This window comes from Rhinatrema bivittatum, chromosome 3 (assembly GCF_901001135.1).
Source record: "Rhinatrema bivittatum chromosome 3, aRhiBiv1.1, whole genome shotgun sequence".
Lineage (NCBI taxonomy): Eukaryota > Metazoa > Chordata > Amphibia > Gymnophiona > Rhinatrematidae > Rhinatrema > Rhinatrema bivittatum.
In genome coordinates this window covers 244,802,810-244,823,593 of record NC_042617.1, presented here as the reverse complement: position 1 = coordinate 244,823,593, position 20,784 = coordinate 244,802,810, and the positions used below count along the sequence as shown (strand labels likewise).

Genomic DNA, 20,784 nt, shown 5'->3' with positions numbered 1-20,784 from the left:
TTTCAATGGTTTTGTACATTTCTGAGGAGGAAATGCAAGTTTTGAGTGAAACATGCAAAAGTGATTTTCTCATGCTGAAATGTGTTTCTTTCACTGTTAGAACCAAGTTTTCAATGGTTTTGTACATTTCTGAGGAGGAAATGCAAGTTTTGAGTGAAACATGCAAAAGTGATGTTCTCATGCTGAAATGTGTTTCTTTCAGTGTTAGAACCATGTTTTCAATGGTTTTGTACATTTCTGAGGAGAAATGCAAGTTTTCAGTGAAAGATACAAAAGTGAATTTCTCATGCTGAAATGTGTTTCTTTCAGTGTTAGAACCATGTTTTCAATGGAATTGTACATTTCTTAGGAAGAAATGCAAGTTTTCAGTGAAAGATACAAAAGTGAATTTCTCATGCTGAAATGTGTTTCTTTCAGTGTTAGAACCATGTTTTCAATGGTTTTGTACATTTCTGAAGTGAAAATGCAAGTTTTGAGTGAAACATGCAAAAGTGATTTTCTCATGCTGAAATGTGTTTCTTTCACTGTTAGAACCATGTTTTCAATGGTTTTGTACATTTCTGAGGAGAAAATGCAAGTTTTGAGTGAAAGATACAAAAGTGAATTTCTCATGCTGAAATGTGTTTCTTTCAGTGTTAGAACCATGTTTTCAATGGAATTGTACATTTCTTAGGAAGAAATGCAAGTTTTCAGTGAAAGATACAAAAGTGAATTTCTCATGCTGAAATGTGTTTCTTTCACTGTTAGAACCAAGTTTTCAATGGTTTTGTACATTTCTGAGGAGGAAATGCAAGTTTTGAGTGAAACATGCAAAAGTGATATTCTCATGCTGAAATGTGTTTCTTTCAGTGTTAGAACCATGTTTTCAATGGTTTTGTACATTTCTGAAGTGAAAATGCAAGTTTTGAGTGAAACATGCAAAAGTGATTTTCTCATGCTGAAATGTGTTTCTTTCACTGTTAGAACCATGTTTTCAATGGTTTTGTACATTTCTGAGGAGAAAATGCAAGTTTTGAGTGAAAGATACAAAAGTGAATTTCTCATGCTGAAATGTGTTTCTTTCACTGTTAGAACCAAGTTTTCAATGGTTTTGTACATTTCTGAGGAGAAAATGCAAGTTTTGAGTGAAACATGCAAAAGTGATTTTCTCATGCTGAAATGTGTTTCTTTCACTGTTAGAACCAAGTTTTCAATGGTTTTGTACATTTCTGAGGAGGAAATGCAAGTTTTGAGTGAAACATGCAAAAGTGAATTTCTCATGCTGAAATGTGTTTCTTTCACTGTTAGAACCAAGTTTTCAATGGTTTTGTACATTTCTGAGGAGGAAATGCAAGTTTTCAGTGAAAGATACAAAAGTGAATTTCTCATGCTGAAATGTGTTTCTTTCAGTGTTAGAACCATGTTTTCAATGGAATTGTACATTTCTTAGGAAGAAATGCAAGTTTTCAGTGAAAGATACAAAAGTGAATTTCTCATGCTGAAATGTGTTTCTTTCACTGTTAGAACCAAGTTTTCAATGGTTTTGTACATTTCTGAGGAGGAAATGCAAGTTTTGAGTGAAACATGCAAAAGTGATGTTCTCATGCTGAAATGTGTTTCTTTCAGTGTTAGAACCATGTTTTCAATGGAATTGTACATTTCTTAGGAAGAAATGCAAGTTTTCAGTGAAAGATACAAAAGTGAATTTCTCATGCTGAAATGTGTTTCTTTCACTGTTAGAACCAAGTTTTCAATGGTTTTCTACATTTCTGAGGAGAAAATGCAAGTTTTGAGGGAAACATGCAAAAGTGATGTTCTCATGCTGAAATGTGTTTCTTTCAGTGTTAGAACCAAGTTTTCAATGGTTTTGTACATTTCTGAGGAGGAAATGCAAGTTTTGAGTGAAACATGCAAAAGTGATGTTCTCATGCTGAAATGTGTTTCTTTCAGTGTTAGAACCATGTTTTCAATGGTTTTGTACATTTCTGAAGTGAAAATGCAAGTTTTGAGTGAAACATGCAAAAGTGATTTTCTCATGCTGAAATGTGTTTCTTTCACTGTTAGAACCATGTTTTCAATGGTTTTGTACATTTCTGAGGAGAAAATGCAAGTTTTGAGTGAAAGATACAAAAGTGAATTTCTCATGCTGAAATGTGTTTCTTTCACTGTTAGAACCAAGTTTTCAATGGTTTTGTACATTTCTGAGGAGGAAATGCAAGTTTTGAGTGAAAGATACAAAAGTGAATTTCTCATGCTGAAATGTGTTTCTTTCAGTGTTAGAACCATGTTTTCAATGGAATTGTACATTTCTTAGGAAGAAATGCAAGTTTTCAGTGAAAGATACAAAAGTGAATTTCTCATGCTGAAATGTGTTTCTTTCACTGTTAGAACCAAGTTTTCAATGGTTTTGTACATTTCTGAGGAGGAAATGCAAGTTTTGAGTGAAACATGCAAAAGTGATGTTCTCATGCTGAAATGTGTTTCTTTCAGTGTTAGAACCATGTTTTCAATGGTTTTGTACATTTCTGAAGTGGAAATGCAAGTTTTGAGTGAAACATGCAAAAGTGATTTTCTCATGCTGAAAATCTGTTTCTTTCACTGTTAGAACCATGTTTTCAATGGTTTTGTACATTTCTGAGGAGAAAATGCAAGTTTTGAGTGAAAGATACAAAAGTGAATTTCTCATGCTGAAATGTGTTTCTTTCACTGTTAGAACCAAGTTTTCAATGGTTTTCTACATTTCTGAGGAGAAAATGCAAGTTTTGAGTGAAACATGCAAAAGTGATTTTCTCATGCAGAAATGTGTTTCTTTCACTGTTAGAACCAAGTTTTCAATGGTTTTGTACATTTCTGAGGAGGAAATGCAAGTTTTGAGTGAAACATGCAAAAGTGAATTTCTCATGCTGAAATGTGTTTCTTTCACTGTTAGAACCAAGTTTTCAATGGTTTTGTACATTTCTGAGGAGGAAATGCAAGTTTTCAGTGAAAGATACAAAAGTGAATTTCTCATGCTGAAATGTGTTTCTTTCAGTGTTAGAACCATGTTTTCAATGGAATTGTACATTTCTTAGGAAGAAATGCAAGTTTTCAGTGAATTTCTCATGCTGAAATGTGTTTCTTTCACTGTTAGAACCAAGTTTTCCATGGTTTTGTACATTTCTGAGGAGGAAATGCAAGTTTTGAGTGAAACATGCAAAAGTGATGTTCTCATGCTGAAATGTGTTTCTTTCAGTGTTAGAACCATGTTTTCAATGGAATTGTACATTTCTTAGGAAGAAATGCAAGTTTTGAGTGAAAGATACAAAAGTGAATTTCTCATGCTGAAATGTGTTTCTTTCACTGTTAGAACCAAGTTTTCAATGGTTTTCTACATTTCTGAGGAGAAAATGCAAGTTTTGAGGGAAACATGCAAAAGTGATGTTCTCATGCTGAAATGTGTTCCTTTCAGTGTTAGAACCAAGTTTTCAATGGTTTTGTACATTTCTGAGGAGGAAATGCAAGTTTTGAGTGAAACATGCAAAAGTGATGTTCTCATGCTGAAATGTGTTTCTTTCAGTGTTAGAACCATGTTTTCAATGGTTTTGTACATTTCTGAAGTGAAAATGCAAGTTTTGAGTGAAACATGCAAAAGTGATTTTCTCATGCTGAAATGTGTTTCTTTCACTGTTAGAACCATGTTTTCAATGGTTTTGTACATTTCTGAGGAGAAAATGCAAGTTTTGAGTGAAAGATACAAAAGTGATTTCTCATGCTGAAATGTGTTTCTTTCACTGTTAGAACCAAGTTTTCAATGGTTTTGTACATTTCTGAGGAGAAATGCAAGTTTTGAGTGAAAGATACAAAAGTGAATTTCTCATGCTGAAATGTGTTTCTTTCAGTGTTAGAACCATGTTTTCAATGGATTTGTACATTTCTGAGGAGAAATGCAAGTTTTCAGTGAAAGATACAAAAGTGAATTTCTCACACTGCCAGACTTTGCAGCCCTTGACACAGAAGGTGGCAGAGAGCAGAGTGGCACAGCGGATGCCGGTGAGCCAGGTGAGCAGGTGGGTAGGAGGAGCTTTGCATGGTGCTTCCCCCTCCATCTCGACGGCACTGCCCCTCTGTGGGGAGCAGCCAGCGGGACATCCTCTTCCATCTCGACGGCACTGCCCCTCTGTGGGGAGCAGCCAGCGGGACATCCTCTTCCATCTCGACGGCACTGCCCCTCTGTGGGGAGCAGCCAGCGGGACATCCTCTTCCATCTCGACGGCACTGCCCCTCTGTGGGGAGCAGCCAGCGGGACATCCTTTTCCATCTCGACGGCACTGCCCCTCTGTGGGGAGCAGCCAGCGGGACATCCTCTTCCATCTCGATGACACTGCCCCTCTGTGGGGTGGCCATCCCAGTAATGGGTGGGAGCAACAGCGCCACCCGGTTTGTGGGAACTGTTGGCCCCCTCAGGGTCCCTTTCCACGTTTTGATGGTCCGGTGGGAGGTGGGGGGTTCTTCGGGGGACGGCCCCTGCGGCCTCGGGACCCTGAGGGACTTGGCTGCTGTGTGGATGTGGTGGATGAGGAGGCCACCTGCTGCTCTGGCAGCCGCTGGAGGATTTGCAGTAGGATAGTGTTTAGGGTGCCAATAGCTGCAGCTATGCTATTCCCTGCCTGTGTGGTGGCTGCAGTCTGGAGCTGGAGGTCACGGCTGAGCTGTCTGATCGCTCTCCTGAGGGCACGGTTTTCCCTCCTTACCTGTTCCTCGTGTCTGCTTGGCAGGGGTTCCCAGTATGGTTGTGGGGGTGGTGCTGCTGGAGGTGCTTGTGGTGCTGGGGGATGTGGGATTGGCATTGCTGCCACATCCAATGGTGCAGAGCTGCTTGGCGACATGACCGGTGTGGACCTACTGGGCGGTGTTTCCTCAAACAGCGGGGGGGACACATGGGTGGGGGAGGGCCCCCACCCAAAGTCCTCCAGGGTTTGGGTCAGGGTTAGGGGGCTGCCTGTGGCTGCTCCGGTGGGCCGCGCCTCTTCCTCCTCCTCTGAATCCGACCACTGTGTCGTGGCATCCATTTGAATGGGCCTGGTCAGCATTGGTGGGCGGCGTGTCCCCGGTGGGTCTCTGCTGGTGCTTGGGCCCTCCCAGCTGGCATCAGAGGGCTGCTGCCTGGGACCAGATGGCTCTGTGGGGAGATTGGGGAGAAAGAGGATATACTGCATCAGTAACACAGCTTTTCTGTTATATTAGTGTAACGTCAAACAGGGACAGCTAATGGTAAACCTACATGTCATTCTGTGTATACAGTACAGTTGGGTCCCTTGACATGTTCCTCATGGCATGGGTGCTGGGGCTGAGGGCTGAGGCCAGGCCCTAACTGAGACAGTGAGCTGTTGCCAGCATGCCTTGCACCCTGCTGCCTGCCCCTTGCTGACTGGGGGAGGGGGGCCCAGCTCACTGTCTCAGTTAGGGCCTGTGCACAGGCCAGGCCCTAACTGAGATAGTGAGCGGTTGCCAGCATGCCTTGCACCCTGCTGCCTGCCCCTTGCTGACTGGGGGAGGGGGGCCACTACTATTCTGCTGAGCACATGGGTAACAGAAACTGAAACCTGCACTAAACATTGTGTTACAACCTTTCACAGGACAGGGAGAGGGGGGGGGGGCCCCAGAGGGCAACTTACCATCTTCGAGATGGGAAGTATCCAGGCTGGGATCCAAACCCTCAAAGACATCTGGTCCCAGACGCTGCATCAGTTGCCGCTCCATGTTGGTGAACCTGATGGGGCATGGGGACCTTCCTCCTGAGTCCCTCAGGTACTGGTTCCTGTCTGCAATCTTTGTCTTGATCTGGGCCTTTATGTCTCGGTAGCGGTGGGCCACCTGCTCCCCGGTCCGACAGATGTCACTCTGCCTCTGTATGTCCCCAGCTATGCTGGACCAGATCTCTGCCTTCGCTGCCTTGGTGGTCCTCACAGACAGGTTCCCAAAAAGGCGCGCATAATGACGCAGGACCCCCTCTATCAGCCGGTCATTGTCCTCTGCGCTGAACCGAATGGCACGCTGCCTGACCCTGGCCTGGCTGCCTGGTTGGGGTGCCACTTCCGGAGGGGTCTCCTCCCTATGCTCTCTCTCCGCCCCCCAGGTTCCCCACTCCCTTCCTCCCCCCCCACCTGACCCTGCACTTCCTGCTCCCTTCACCTCTGCCCTGCCTGTCTAGCCCTACCTCTTCCCACCATGCTCTCCTGCCTCACCCCATCCCCCTCCCCCTCCCTCCTATCACTTCCCTCCTGCCTATCTCTCCCACTACCCCTGTCCCTGCTCCTACTCCTCATTCCCCTACCACTAGGTCCCGCTTCCTCCTCCTCCCTCCCCCTCTCCCTCCCCCTCTCCATCCCCCTCCCCCTCCCCCTACTCTCAACTCCCCTCTTCTCTCCTCTCCTACCACTCCTCTCACGCTCCATCCTCCTCCTCCTCCTCACCGCCACCAACACCACACTCCTCCTCCTCACCTCCACCAACACCACACTCCTCCTCCTCCTCCTCCTCACCGCCACCAACACCACACTCCTCCTCCTCACCTCCACCAACACCACATCCTCCTCCTCCTCCTCCTCCTCCTCCTCACCGCCACCAACACCACACTCCTCCTCCTCCTCCTCCACACAGATAGACAAACAGTAGACTGACACACTTGCACTCCAACACAGATTACAAAAGACACAGGTAAAGGGAAACAAATGACAAAAATTACACAGGACACCGCACTCAGTAATCAAATCTATAAACTCCTACCAAACTCTACACCTCCAGCACCTACCTCTCTCCACAACTCCTTCCAAACCCTCAAAGGAGGAGGGGCAGGAAGTGGGCTTTTATACCAGACACATTATCGCGGGACACGGTACTTGGTTTCACTTTGTTTCGCGTCCCGCGAAACATGCGCGTACCGCGATAATATTTTGGACTTTTCTTCGCGAACCGCAAAACCGTTTCGCCGCACGCGAAAACGTCGCGAGCGGCGAAATTTTCCCGATGCACGATACAACACCTATTTGCATGGGAACGCCCCCGTCTTTTATCGCAGGCGGTACCAATGCGGTACCGCCTGCGATATTGGAAAATGAGGCCCTTAGTCTTTCTGCAATGGCCTTATTTTCCCTAAGAGCCCCTCCGTCATCTAATGGTCTAATCGACTCCCTCACAGGTTTCTTGCTTTGGATATATTTTTTAAAGTTTTTATTATGCGTTTTTGCCTCTATTGCCAACTTCATTTAAAATTCTCTCTTCGTCTGTCTTGTTAATGTTTTACACTTAACTTGGCAATGCTTATGTTTTATCCTATTTGCTTCAGATGGCTCCTTCTTCCAATTTTTGAAGGATTTTTTTTTTCTAAAATAGCCTCTTTCACCTCACCTTTTAACCATGATGGTAATCGTTTTGCCTTCCTTCCACCTTTCTAAATGCGTGGAATACATCTAGACTGCACCTCTAGGATTGTATTTTTAAACAATGTCTATGCCTTTTGAACACTTTTAACCTTTGCAGCTACACCTTTCAGTTTTGTTCTATTTTCCTCATTTTATCAAAGTTTCCCTTTTGAAAGTTTAGTGTTAGAGCTGTAGATTTACTTATTATCCCCCTTCCAGTTATTAGTTTAAATTTGATTATGTTATGAATTACCTCTCTCACCAAATCCTGCACTCTACTAAGAATTAAATCTAAAATAGCTCCCTCTCTTGTAGGTTCCTGAACCAATTGCTCCATGAAGCAGTCATTTATTACATCCAGGAACTTTATGTCTCTAGCAAGTCCTGATGTTACATTTACCCAGTCAATATTGGGATAATTGAAATCTCCCATTATTATTGCACTGCCAAATTGGTTAGCTTCCCTGATTTCTCTTAGCATTTCATCATCTGTCTGACCATTTTGTCCAGGTGGACGGTAGTATACTCCTATCACTATACTCTTACCCAACACACATGGAATTTCTACCCATATAGATTCTACTGAGCATTTAGTCTCTTGTATGATCTTTATCATGTTGGACTCTATACCCTCCTGAACATAAAGTGCCACACCCCCACCAATTTGATCCTCCCTATCATTGTGATATAATTTGTACCCTGATATAGCACTGTCCCATTGGTTATCCTCCTTCCACCAAGTCTCTGTGATGCCAATTATGTCAATCTCATTTACTGCTATACACTCTAACTCTCCCATCTTACTTCTTAGACTTCTGGCATTGGCATACAGACATTTCAAAGTGTGTTTTTTGTTTGTATTAACAACCTACTTTTCAGTTGTTAGGGATCATTTGGAAATCAGTAGCTTCGGTGATTTTTTACAAATATCACAAAGGACATAGATACACAATGGAAGTTGAACCTGGTTGCAATATGCAAAAAGAAAAAAAATACCTTTTTTATATATATATATCTCAGTTTCTTCGATTTTGAAAGATTCAGTGGAAGGTCATCACAGATTGTTAGTAACCACTCTAAACAGAGCAACTTGGTGTTAAAATCTATCATATATATCAAACGAAAAGTAAAAAAAGAGCAAATGGTTCTTAAAGAATAAAAAGTGAAACACATCAAAAAAAAGAGAACCAAGGTAAACAATCTGGGTTGGATCATAAAAAATTAAAAAATATATATTTTTAAACAATGGAGTTAAAAAGTGAAAAATAAAATAAATAATAAATGGAGATAAAAAGTAAAAAATAAATTGAAATGAGTAAAATACAGTGCTCTACAACTATATCAACAACATAGATATTGCCTGCGAGATAGTGCGCATGCATCAAAACCTTCATCTATGTCACTTCAAAAATGAATATAAATGAGCTATATTATAATGGTTGATTACCTCAGTGCTGTTGATACAGTCGATCCTGCATATCATATTATATCTATTCGAAATCACATGCTGGCAAACAGGCGCAATTATTAATAAGTTCAAGCCTGAAAAAAATGTTTTTTATGTAAAATCTGTTCTCTTAAATAACGGTCAGTATGGAGCTTAACAAAGGCAGCTTAGTCTGCCTGTATGATTCACTGGAGATTAAAGTGCAAAATGTACTGAAAACATATGGGGTAGATTTTAGAAGGTACGTGAGGGAGTAGATTTGTTCGCGCTACCCGGCGAAGTGACATAGATGAAGGTTTTGATGCATGCGCACTACCTCGCAGGCAATATCTATGTTGTTGATATAGTTGTAGAGCACTGTATTTTACTCATTTCAATTTATTTTTTATTTATCTCCATTTTTTATTTATTTTATTTTTCACTTTTTAACTCCCTTGTTTAATAATAATATATATATATATATATATTTTATTTTTTTTTTTTATGATCCAACCCTGATTGTTTACCTTGGTTCTCTTTTTTGATGTGTTTCACTTTTTATTCTTTTAAGGACCATTTGCTCTTTTTTACTTTTCATTTGATATATATGATAGATTTTAACACCAAGTTGCTCTGTTTAGAGTGGTTACTAACAATCTGTGATGACCTTCCACTGAATTTTTCAAATCAAAGAAACCGAGATATATATATAAAATGGTATTTTTTTCTTTTTGCATATTGCGACCAGGTTCAACTTCCATTGTGTATCTATGTCCTTTGTGCTAAGAAGTATATATGTCATTTATCACCAAAATTTCATAGTACATCTATGTCCTGTGCCATGAAATACACACATTTGAATTATATCTTTAATTACTGATTCAAATAAATTAGGCATATATTTTATTTTATTTTTTGTATAGAATTTGTTCACATAAAAAATTGTTTGATTGATGCGGTTCCTTGAATTTACATGTTTATGTTTGTGCATTTCATTCACATTATTTTAATTCATCTCTGTATGTTGTAAAATTATGTGCACACTATTCAGTTTCATTTCATTTTATGTATGTAACAAACTTTTATGTATTTACATACATTCATGTTAATGTGTTATATATATGTGTATCTTGATTTTCATTTTTTAAAAAAATTTTGCCCTTAGTAGCCCCTGAGGCAGCTCTTGAGAGAGCGAAACTCGGCCAGAGTCGGGCAAGCTTCAATAAACGATTCTTTTTACACCGATCTCCTTCGTCTTTTCACTTATCAGCTACATTGGATTGGCTGGCTGGCTGGCTGCCGGCGCATGCTTTCGCAGGACAGCTTAGAATGGCACTGTCCTAGCCCACCCCTCCACGCACAGACCCCACCCCCCAGCCTGCCCCCTTGCAGAAGCCCAGCACATGTGTGCATTCCAAGGTTTATGTGTGTGGCTGGGCCTGTTTTAAAATGTGCGTTGTGCGCACAAGGCCCGGCCACGCACATAAACCCAGATTTTATGCGCAGGCCTTTGAAAATCCAGGCTTAAGTCTTTGATGAGAAAGCTAGCAATTAACTTATACTAAAGCCTGAGAAAGAGAGTGAAGGCCACAAAGCTGTGCCTGAAATTTGATAAGAACTCAGAGGGAGGGAACATCGCTGCTTCCACAAGCATTTGTAGTGTATAAGAAGAGACAAGAGAGAGAGGGGAGAGAGCGCTGGACATGAGAGAACAGGCCTTTGGAAACATGTAAGCTTTCTATATGTAGCACTTGTTATTATCTACCATTACTTCTTTTTATTTCTTCTATCCTCCCATTGCTCAAATAAACTTACTTTCTTACCTAGAACTGTGATGTACTGAATCAAAATTTGTCTATGGCTCTTTGTGTTGGAAATTAGCTCCTGGGTTCAAGCCCCCAGATATAATCCCAGTAATTGCGTTTGGCTATTTGTGTAAGGGGTAAGTTCCTCGGTTTAAGCCCCCCAGGAATAATCCCAGTAATTGCATGTGGCTATTTGTGTAGGGCAGAGCTTTCCAAAGTGTGTGTCGCGACACTTTACTGTGTCGCCTGAGGTGTGCCGGTGTGTCGCGCAAGCCCGGTGCACGTGACACACTGGCAAGTGCAGGGGCCGGGAACCTATGGCTCTTTTGGGGGCTGCATCTGGCTCGCAGACAAGTATCGCCACACTTTCCCGCTGACCCAGCTGCTCCCCGGTCCTCCTCTGCCCAGGCGGAACGCGGCAGGACAGCTGGAGTCAGCGGCACCAGCCTGCTCTCTTCTTGCCGCTCCCCCCCCCCCCCCCGGAAGAGGAAGTGGAGAGTATCGGGTGAGTGCGCGGCAAGAAGAGGCCACGCTAGTGCGCTCGGCATCGGCCCGAAGAAAAGAAGACTGCAGCGCGGCTCGGAGGAAAATGAAGAGCTTCAACCGCGGCTGATGGGACTCCGCCTCCGCGAGGGCTGAAAATGAAGAGGTTAGCGTTGGGAGGAGGCTGCTGCTGCCGCGAGTTCCCGGGGTGGGGGTGGGGGAGAGAGAGTGAATGAGCGAGCAAGCTATGTTTGCTCGCTCATTTGCCTAGGGGTGTATGTGTATGATTAAGAGCCTGTGTTTAAATGAGAGAGAGAGACCATGTGTGCCTGTGTGTGATTGAGAGCTGATTTAGGTGAGGGAGCATGTGAGTATGTGATTGAGAGCCTGTGTGTAAATGAGAGAAAGAGAGGACATGTTTGTAAGCATGTGAATGAGAGTCTGTGTGTGTGAGAGAAAAAGACAGCATGTATGTGTGTGATTGAAAGCCTGTGTGTGTGTGTAAGCGTGAAAAGATAGACAGCATGTGTGTAAATGTGTAATTAAGAGCCTATTTAAGTGAGAGAGAAAAAACATGTGTATATGTGAGTACTGAGAGCATGTGTGTATAGGTGTGTCATTGAGAGCCAGTGTGAGAGAGAGCGCTGGTATGTGACTGAGAGAGGAGAAAGTTCCAAGCAAACCACCCCGCCTCCTGCTAATTCAGAACAATCTCAGGACACCTGGATATCAAACGTTCCCAGGTATGCAGAGCAAAAAAATGTTTGTATCCTTATTATTTTTCATTACTGGGTCTTTGTGTCTGCTATTTTGAAATATTTTGTTGGTATCTGGAAATGTTTTATATGAGTTTTTAATTATTGGATATTCCACTCATCAGCTGTTTCGAAATATGTTCTTTTTGTTAGTACAGTTTTACTGCTGATGATTTTATATTTTTTGATTTGTTTTATAAGGATGGGTGATGTTTCTTTTTTCCTTTGTTACACTGCATACAGAGACTCTGGCTTGTTGCAGTTTCCAATTCAGTTTTTTCTGCATGCTTCTTGTTATGCGTTTTGGTCTCTTTATTCTATGTTAGGTGAGGGTCAGCACGTGATTCAGGTGAGGTTTTCTGCTGGCGTGTAGTTTCTGTGTAGGACTCTATAGCAGCCTGACTTGGTCCGTTTTCCTAATAGGAGATGTGTTGGTGTCTTAAGGCCTGGTGTAATATTTTCAGAGACTTATTGTACTTTAAAAGTGTGATCTTACATAAAATGCACACATTTACTTGTATTTAGTTTTAAACATATTGTATGGCTCTCATGGAATTACATTTTAAAATATGTGGCGTTTATGGCTCTCTCAGCCAAAAAGGTTCCTGACCCCTGGGCAAGTGGGAGCCAATGCGGCTGCCGGTGGACCTCATCCCACTGGCGGCTGAGCAGTAAAGAATCGCTGTGCTGTGTGCCGCGGACACACAGAAGGAAGATCGGCATGGCCGTGGTGGAGCTCACCTCACCACGGCCTGAAGAACAAGGTCACGTCGAAACGTGCAGATGCTCCGCCTCCTTCCTGCCCACGCGGCCCCGGAAGGAAAATGTTGCCGGAGCCGCACGGGCAGAAAGGGGGAGGAGCATCAGCCACGTGCAGAAGAGGAGCAGCGTCGTTACAGCGTGTGAGAAGAGGAGAAGGCCCCCACCGCGGATCGGTTCGAAAAGATCAGGGCCGCTGCAGAGCCCGTCCTGCAGCGACCCGTGAAGAGGAGGCCCAGAGGTAAGAGAGAGGCTGAGGGCCCATAGAGTGTGTGCATGTATGAGGTGCGTTGAGAGATTGGATTGCGTGTATGAGGTGTGTTGAGAGATTGGGTTGCGTGTATGAGGTGCGTTGAGAGATTGGGTTGCGTGTATGAGGTGCATTGAGAGATTGGGTGTGGGAGTGAGGACCTGAATGTTTGCAGAGACAGCATGTGAGAACCTGTATGAGTGTGCGAGAGACAGCATGTGATAGTGAGAGCCTGTGCTTGAGCAAGACAGCATGAGGGAGTGAGAGAGAGCCTGGGTGTGTGAGTGTCAGACAGCATTTGCAAGAGAGAGACTGTATGAATGATTGTATGAGAGAGAGCATGTGAGAGTGAGAGCCTGTGTGTGTGTGAGAGAGAGAGAGAGAAAGCATATGAGAATGAGAACCTGACAATGTTTGAGGGAAGAAGACAGATGGAGAGAAAAGAAATAGAAAAAAAGACAATATGAAAGGAATTGGCAAAAAAATAAGAAAGGGGAGGTGGAACAAAAAAGCCTGTGACCAACCGATTAGAAAACTAAGTTCAGACAGCAAAGGTAAAAAAAAAAGAAATAAATTACTTTTTACTGATTGGCACATGTAATCTTTGGTAATGTGCAAGAGTAGCACTTTCTCTATGCGGATCTCACAATGTACGAGATCAACATGGAGGAAGTGGAAACCCACGGGGCCTGCACAGAGGAGGCAGCAGAATGGGCTTCAGTGCCAATAGCAGCAATCAGCGCCTCCCCAATAGCCATGCGGCATCAGTGACAGTGGCAGCAGAGGAATGAGAGAGGCTCTGAGGTTGCTGGCAAAAGAAAGAGAGGGGGTCTGCCTTTAGTGTGCATGTGTATGAATGGGAGTTTGCCTAGGGGTGTATGTGTGTGAATGCATGGGTGCCTGCCTGAGGGTGTGTCTGTGTATGAGAATGTATGGGTGTCTTCCTGGGGTTTGTATTTGTGAGAATAGGTGCCGGCCAGTGTGTAGTATATGTGTGTGTGTGAGAATGAATTGGTGCCTGCCTGGGGGTCTGTGTGTGTGAGAATGAATGTGTGCATGCCTGGGGGATGGTGAGGGAGTGGTGTGAAAATGAATGGGAGCCTGCCTGGGGGTCAGTTTCAGTGTGTGAGAATGACTGTGTGGGGGTGTGTGTGTGGAGGGGGAGAGAGTGTCTTAGAGCCTGAGAGTGTGTCAGTGTCTGTGAGAGCGAGAGGTTATGGTGGGTATAAAAGCATGAATGTGTATGTATGTGACAGTGTATGTGTGAGAGAGAATGGACATGTGAGTCTGTATGAGAGAGGATAACCTCCTAATCCTGGACAATATCAGGGTGACTGGAAATCAAGAGCTCCCACGTATGGACAGCAGGGGCTTTTTAAAATCCTTATTAGTTTTAATTATTGTGCTGTTTTGAAATATTTTATTGGTATTTGGGAAATTGTAAAAAATGTATGATTTTAATTAATAGAAATTCTATTTATCAGTAGTTTTAAAATATTCTTTTATTAGTATGGTTTTACTATTATAACTGATGCTTTGTTTCTTGATTGTATTTGTTTTATGAGGAATGGTGGTTCTATTTTTCCATTGTTAATACACAGAGTCTGGCTTCTTGGGGTTTCCATTTCAGTTTTTGTCTAATTTGTGCTCCTTTATTCTGTATTTGGTGAGGGTCTGTCTCTGCTCTGTGTGTGTGACCATTATGAGAGATTCTGCTAGCATAGGGATCTATAGCAATCTGGTTTGTTTTGTTTCCTCAGTAGGTGGTGTATTGGTATTCTAGGACCCAGTGTAATATTTACCCTTGCTTTTTCACAGGTAGGGTTATTGTTGTTTGAGTCCTTGGTGTTAATACTGTTATGTTACAATGGGATTGCAGTATAGATTTTGAGTGTCTTTTTTACGAGGTTTTATTTTAGTTCACAATGTGCCTGGCAGTGGAAGGTGTTTGTGCTGCTGTTACTGTGAGGTGACACCAGCATTTGAAAATATCTTTCAGTATGATGAGCTGTAAGGGAAACATTCAAGCTCCATTGTTTGGGGGAATTTCAGTGGATGCACAGAGTTACAGAACTGGAGGTGCAGGATTTATATTGACATTCTGTCCCTTCCTATAAATTCCAGACTTCACTCTCTCATAGCCATATAGAATTAGTTGAATGAGGCTATCAATTTTATAGTGTGAAACTGGCCAGCTTTTTAAAATTACGCAGAAGACCCTTTGGACTTTATTAACACCAAATATTCAAAAGCTGTGTTCATCCCATCAAGCTCATATATCTCATTAAAGAGGTAAATTGAATAACACAATAACTTTGTTTTATTATTGTTATTCATAAATTATAACAATAACATTAATCTTGGAATATTATATATTTTTAATATAAATGAAAGGTTTTCACAAGATAGGTTGTGTCGTGAAACATTTTATTATGTATATATTTAAGGAAACATACATACATTGTCGAAATACATTTCGTTCGTTTAACCTTTAACCTCTGGTTTGCTAGTAGACTGAATTACTGTGTCCCGAAATTATGTTTGTCTAAAAAGTGTGTCACCAACATGAAAAGTTTGGAAAGCTCTGGTGTAGGGGATAAATTCCTGGGTTCAACCGCCCAGATATAATCCCAGTAATTGTATTTATATTGGGATAAGCCCCTTAGATACCCCTAGTTTAAACCTCAGTGAGATTAGCCCTCCAGGTCAGAACCCCTGGGCAGGATACCAGTGTGCATGGTCTGAACTCATAACAAAATTGGCAATGAGGATGCTGGATTCCAGGTGACAGGTTTATATGAGCCTTTAATTTGTGCTTGAGTATTTCTTGATCTTTTAATGTGAAGGCAGATTTGTTTATTTTGGAACCGTCTAGTTTGTGTTAAGAATTTTTCTTGTAATCTGCGGAAAACAGGATATTCTGTGTGTGTATTTAACTCTAGCATTATGTGGAAACAGGTGTCATTTGTTAAGAATCAAAAGGATAGTAAGGTAGAATTAAAAGCAGAAACGAAAAGAAAGTACCTTTTGGAGATTGCAGCAGCTTGTGGAAAGAATCCACAAGAATCCTACCCCCGCTCCCAAACTCTATAAACTTACCTCCACGAGAGCCCGAGCGCTCTCGATCGCCGGGCCGACCCTTTGGAACACAATGCCAGTTGAATTACGGCAAGAAGAATGCTCAAAAACCTTTAAATGGAAGCTGAAGACTTGGCTCTTTACTAAAGCCTACACCTAATTTCTCAATCTTTCTCTCCATTCTCTTTTCCCACCCTCTCCTCTCTCTCCTTACTGTTCAGTTCGCTTATTTTCCCTTCTTCCTCAATTCCCTTTTTCCCCACCTTCCACTTCACTCCACCCTCGCTTCTTTCCCCTCCCCCCCACCCCATCTCTCTACCCCTACGTTTCATTTAATCCCTACACATTCTACCCTCCTTCCCTCTCCCCCCCCCCCCCTAGGTTCCTCTACCCCCCTCTCCTCTCAAACTATACTCAAATTTATTTAATATGTCACCGCCTCATATTGGATATGTATATACTGTTATAATATTTTATTTTATATATATTAGTAAAGCCTATTCTTAACATTTAACATTCAATGTTACTTTCCCTCTTTATATTCCCCCTCTTACCCCCCCCCCTCAATTGTTCTTTTGTTAATTTGTTATAAATTGTTGATATAACTCTGTTCGATGTAAAACGCCTCCCCAGGCGTCTGTTTGCGTTACAATGTGAACCGATGTGATATCCCTGATGAATGTCGGTCTATAAAAATTTTAAATAAATAAATTTAAATAAATAAATAAGAATCCATAGGGTCCTAATATCGCAGCAGACTTAAATTCTTTGGATGATGTAGAAAATAAAATTTCTGAGTATATCCATACCACAATGCCCAAAAATAAGAATAAGCAGAGCACAGCCTTAATATGGTTACTGTTAGATATTACAAGTGCTTGGTCACAACACCTTAAGATCTTGACAGATAAATTAAAAGAAGAAAACTGTAATAAATTAATGCAGAAGTTATCTTCTGCCCAGTTGGAGAAAAGAGACAACGCTATGAGTAGCATGAAGCTGATTTAATTGAGAAGCTAAAAATTGCTAGTACCCAGAATGAGGCTTTAAAGTCTGAAATTACCTGTTTAAATAAATAGTTACTTGATAAAGATGAAGAATTTGAAATTCTTTGAGAACACTATCAACCTCAACCCAAATCTCCCTCTAATTATGAGAATGAAAAAGGTGGTGATATAAAGACCACTGCAGACAGGGGAGCAAATGATCCAGAAGACAGGGGGAGTGAGAATGTCACCACTGCATGCATCCATGACAGGATGTTAACCAAAAGGCCTGCACTTAGAAGTTTCATGAAATTTATCGATGATGGAGAAAAGGACATACAGCAAAAAATTGTTACAAACCCTGGATTTCACAGTCAGTATTTACCTCCCCCTCCCAGCAGGCCTGCAGATTAAGTTGGGGGTGGCTGACCCTATTCCTTCTACTCTCTATATGGCACACCCAATAAAAACTGGGGTGTCTGGCCTCAGCTGATAACCTAGATTCTTCCTCGAGTTTTGTAAACTTGCAGAATATATGGCTAGCTTTGATTGTCCTAACACCTAATTTATAGTTTGCAGTATTTTAATTGTGCAGCTATTGTTTTAGCAAAAAGATTTTGTAAAAGCAGGGAGAGATCTGCCTTGTTGTAAATGTTTTTCTTTCTCTCATGACCAAGGGCCTCATTTTCCAAGCCGCTCCACGTGAAAAGTCCCTTATCCCGTGCAATACCAGGATGGGGGCGGAGTTGGGGCGGAGTCGGCCCTGGAAGAGGAAGAGTCAGGGCGTCACCGGGGCCAACTCTGTGCCGACGCCGCGGACAGCGAAAAGGTAAGTGCCTTTTCGCTGTCTATTTCGCTCCCAATAGCTACACCTCCTATGGTGGTGCTATTGGGTGCGAAACTGGCAGCGATCGCACCGCGACGGTGCGATCGCTGCCGGCTAGCGCAGGCCCGCCCCTCATCTTCTAAAGTTTCGCAGGCCTGCGATACTTTATAAAATGAAGCCCCAAGTTTGAAGAAATGTAAACAATTCTGGTTCCTGTGATTAAGCAATCAAACTCTTGTAGTTAGAAAAGTGTGAGATTTATTTGTGTGTAAGTTAATCAAAATAGTGGCTTTCTACTTTAATTGTGTAGCTCTGTTGCTTATAGCTAGTTATTTCTTTGTAAAATGATTAAAAAGATTAAAATTAACCTTTCTTTCTATGTGAGTTTTTTTTTACAGATTGACAGGAATAAAGGTTGCTCTATGGGATAAAGTGCAAAACCTGAGATTTTTTTTTCTCTCCTAGATTATGTTTTGTTTTGTTTTTTTGAACAGATCTGCTTTAAAAATTCTGATTTTTTTTTTTGCTTAATTCTGGATCCAAAGAATTTTTTGTTGTTGTTGCTTTTAAAAGGCCTATGTAAGGAATGAGGTAAGCGAGAATAAGGTAAAAGTAAAATAATATGTTTATTGATATACAATCTTAACAATTCTAAGTGTTAAAGGTATACAGTTCTAAGCACTAAAATATACAGTTCTAAGCATTAAAATATACAGTTCTAAGCATATACAGTTCTAAGCACTAAAAATAACAGTTCTAAGCATTAAAAATATTGCTAAGCATATACATCTGTATGCATGCACTGTATTTCGGCCAATACTCACTACATCCTTTTAATCATCAGCCTGGCAAGGAGAGAGCGCATCACAGGTGAAAAAGGGGTCCCGTCACTTTGTACGTCTACAAAGGACAAACATCACTTTGCATGCCAGCAAAGGAAAAACATCACTTTGCATTTCTGCAAAGGAACTCTCTCGTTTTTCAGCCATAGCTGTTTGTCTTTTATAGCCTAATGTAAACAAGTGTGCGTGCCAAATTAATCTGTGTGTATGTGGGACAGGATTACTCACTATCCTTGCCAGCAGTCCCAGTCTAAACAATATCCAGACTCAAGGATGGATGGTCAGGTTATCTTTTCTCCGGGCCGAATGTCAGTCCTGCCGCTGATTCTGCAGTTTCCCTTACAGCCTACTTTTTGAGCTCTAATGTTCAATAATCATTTACTGTTTGTAGTTCTCTGTCATTATGTTCTGTTTGTGTCATTATATGTTGTACATGTTACATTGTGTACAGATGAAGACAGAGTTTACTAACTATAGAAAAGTGCAATGAATAAACAATAATTTCTGAATTAATATAAGTGAAATAGACACTGCTGAAGGATTATAGGCAAAATGTTTTAAATAATGTTCTAGGGTATAATATGCTAAGGGATGATAATTTAATTTTTTTTCTCCTTTTCCCATTAACTTTTGTTTAAATTCAGTCACAATGCATGAACTTGCAGGCAAGGAGGTACTGTAGGGTGTTTTTTTTTTTCCATACTGGGGGGTTTTTTTGTACAATTTTTGTTTTCTCCTTCCCCTTTTTGGGGTTTACATTATGTGTCATGATTTTATATGTACAGTTTGAATGCATGAATGAATATCTGGGTTGTTTTTGTCTGAATATTGTGTGTTACTTTATAGGAAAGTGGGGATTAGATATTATGTAGCTGCTTCTTTGAACTATGACAAAACAATATTGGATATCCATATGAACAGTGTGTATAGGGATTATTACATACAAGAAGTTATTGATGTTTATTCTAGAGCTTATTTATTTAATTTCACTTTTTATTTATCTCATATCAGGTATTAATCCATAAGCACAAACATCTGAATTAGTGATGAGAATACAGAGGCTGTACTTTGAGACAGCTTCCAGAGTGTTGTGCTGCTAGAATTATACACATTATACACATTTGCCATTGACCTCATAACTTGAAAGCATCCCACCCTTTGCCACAGAAGATATCTTGAAGCCTTCATTTTATGGACTGAAGTGCTTAAAATGTCCTGAGTCCATGGGAGTGACCTTATTTAGACACGGTTTTTATTTGTTTTATGAAGCAATATATATATCTATATCACTTTGAAATCATGATGAAAGATTTTTATGATACACTTAGGGGTAGATTTTCAGAGGGTTATGCGCGTAACCCCCGAAAACCTACCCCAAACCCCCCCTGCACGCACCGAGCCCCAGGACGCGCGTAAGTCCCGGGGCTTTCCTGGGGGGGGGCGTGGCGTGACAGCGTGGGGCGTGTCAGGGGGCGTGGCGCGGCCGGCGTGTCATCTGGGGGCGGGGCTGTGGGCATGGTTCCAGCCTGGGGGCGTAACCGCGCCCTCCGGACCAGCCCCCGGACCGTAACATGGCGCGCCGGCAGCCGGCCCGGCGCGCGCAAGTTACGCCTGCCTCAAGCAGGCGTAACTTTCACAACAAAGGTGGGGGGGGGTGTAGATAGGGTCGGGGGGTGGTTAGGTAGGGGAAGGGAGGGGAAGGTGGGGGGAGGCCGGAGGGATTTTAATGGATATGCGCGGCTACTCGCAGATCTATTGAAATCCCGCGTACTCTTGTTCGTGCCTGGTGCGCGAACAAAAGTACGCGTGTGCGCAACTTTATAAAATCTACCCCTTAGCTAATACCTAGTCATATTGTTACTTGCAGATGCTACTATTTTGGTGCAGTTCTATTGCTCCCTAGTTGTTGTTCTCTGTGTTAATGGTTCAGCAGAATATGCTATCTGTACATCAATCTGACACCCAGATAGTAATTTTTTTTGTAGAAAGAACTAGAATAGATTTTTGAAACAGGAAATTTTTTTGTTTTTTGCACCACCAGGGGGTGGGGGAGTATGTACCACACCTGAGTTTAACTGTTCCAGATACCTAAAAGATAAGATTAGCAGGTCAAATGCTGCCAGTGGGAGAGGCCATTGAGCAAAGACTTGAGAATACTTCATCGAGGGGGGAGGGGGGGGGGAGAGGCACCAAAA

At 42.0% G+C, this 20,784-nt stretch overlaps 1 protein-coding gene across 1 annotated transcript in view; it reads right to left on the bottom strand.

Annotated features, from left to right (window-relative positions):
- LOC115088544 (mediator of RNA polymerase II transcription subunit 23-like) overlaps positions 1-5,718 on the bottom strand; it is a 91,254-nt gene extending 85,536 nt beyond the window's left edge. Inside the window, exon 1 of the mRNA XM_029596804.1 lies at positions 5,634-5,718. Within this exon, the coding sequence (XP_029452664.1) occupies positions 5,634-5,718 (85 nt within the window). The remainder of the gene's footprint in view (positions 1-5,633) is intronic.
- Positions 5,719-20,784: the final 15,066 nt, after the last annotated feature.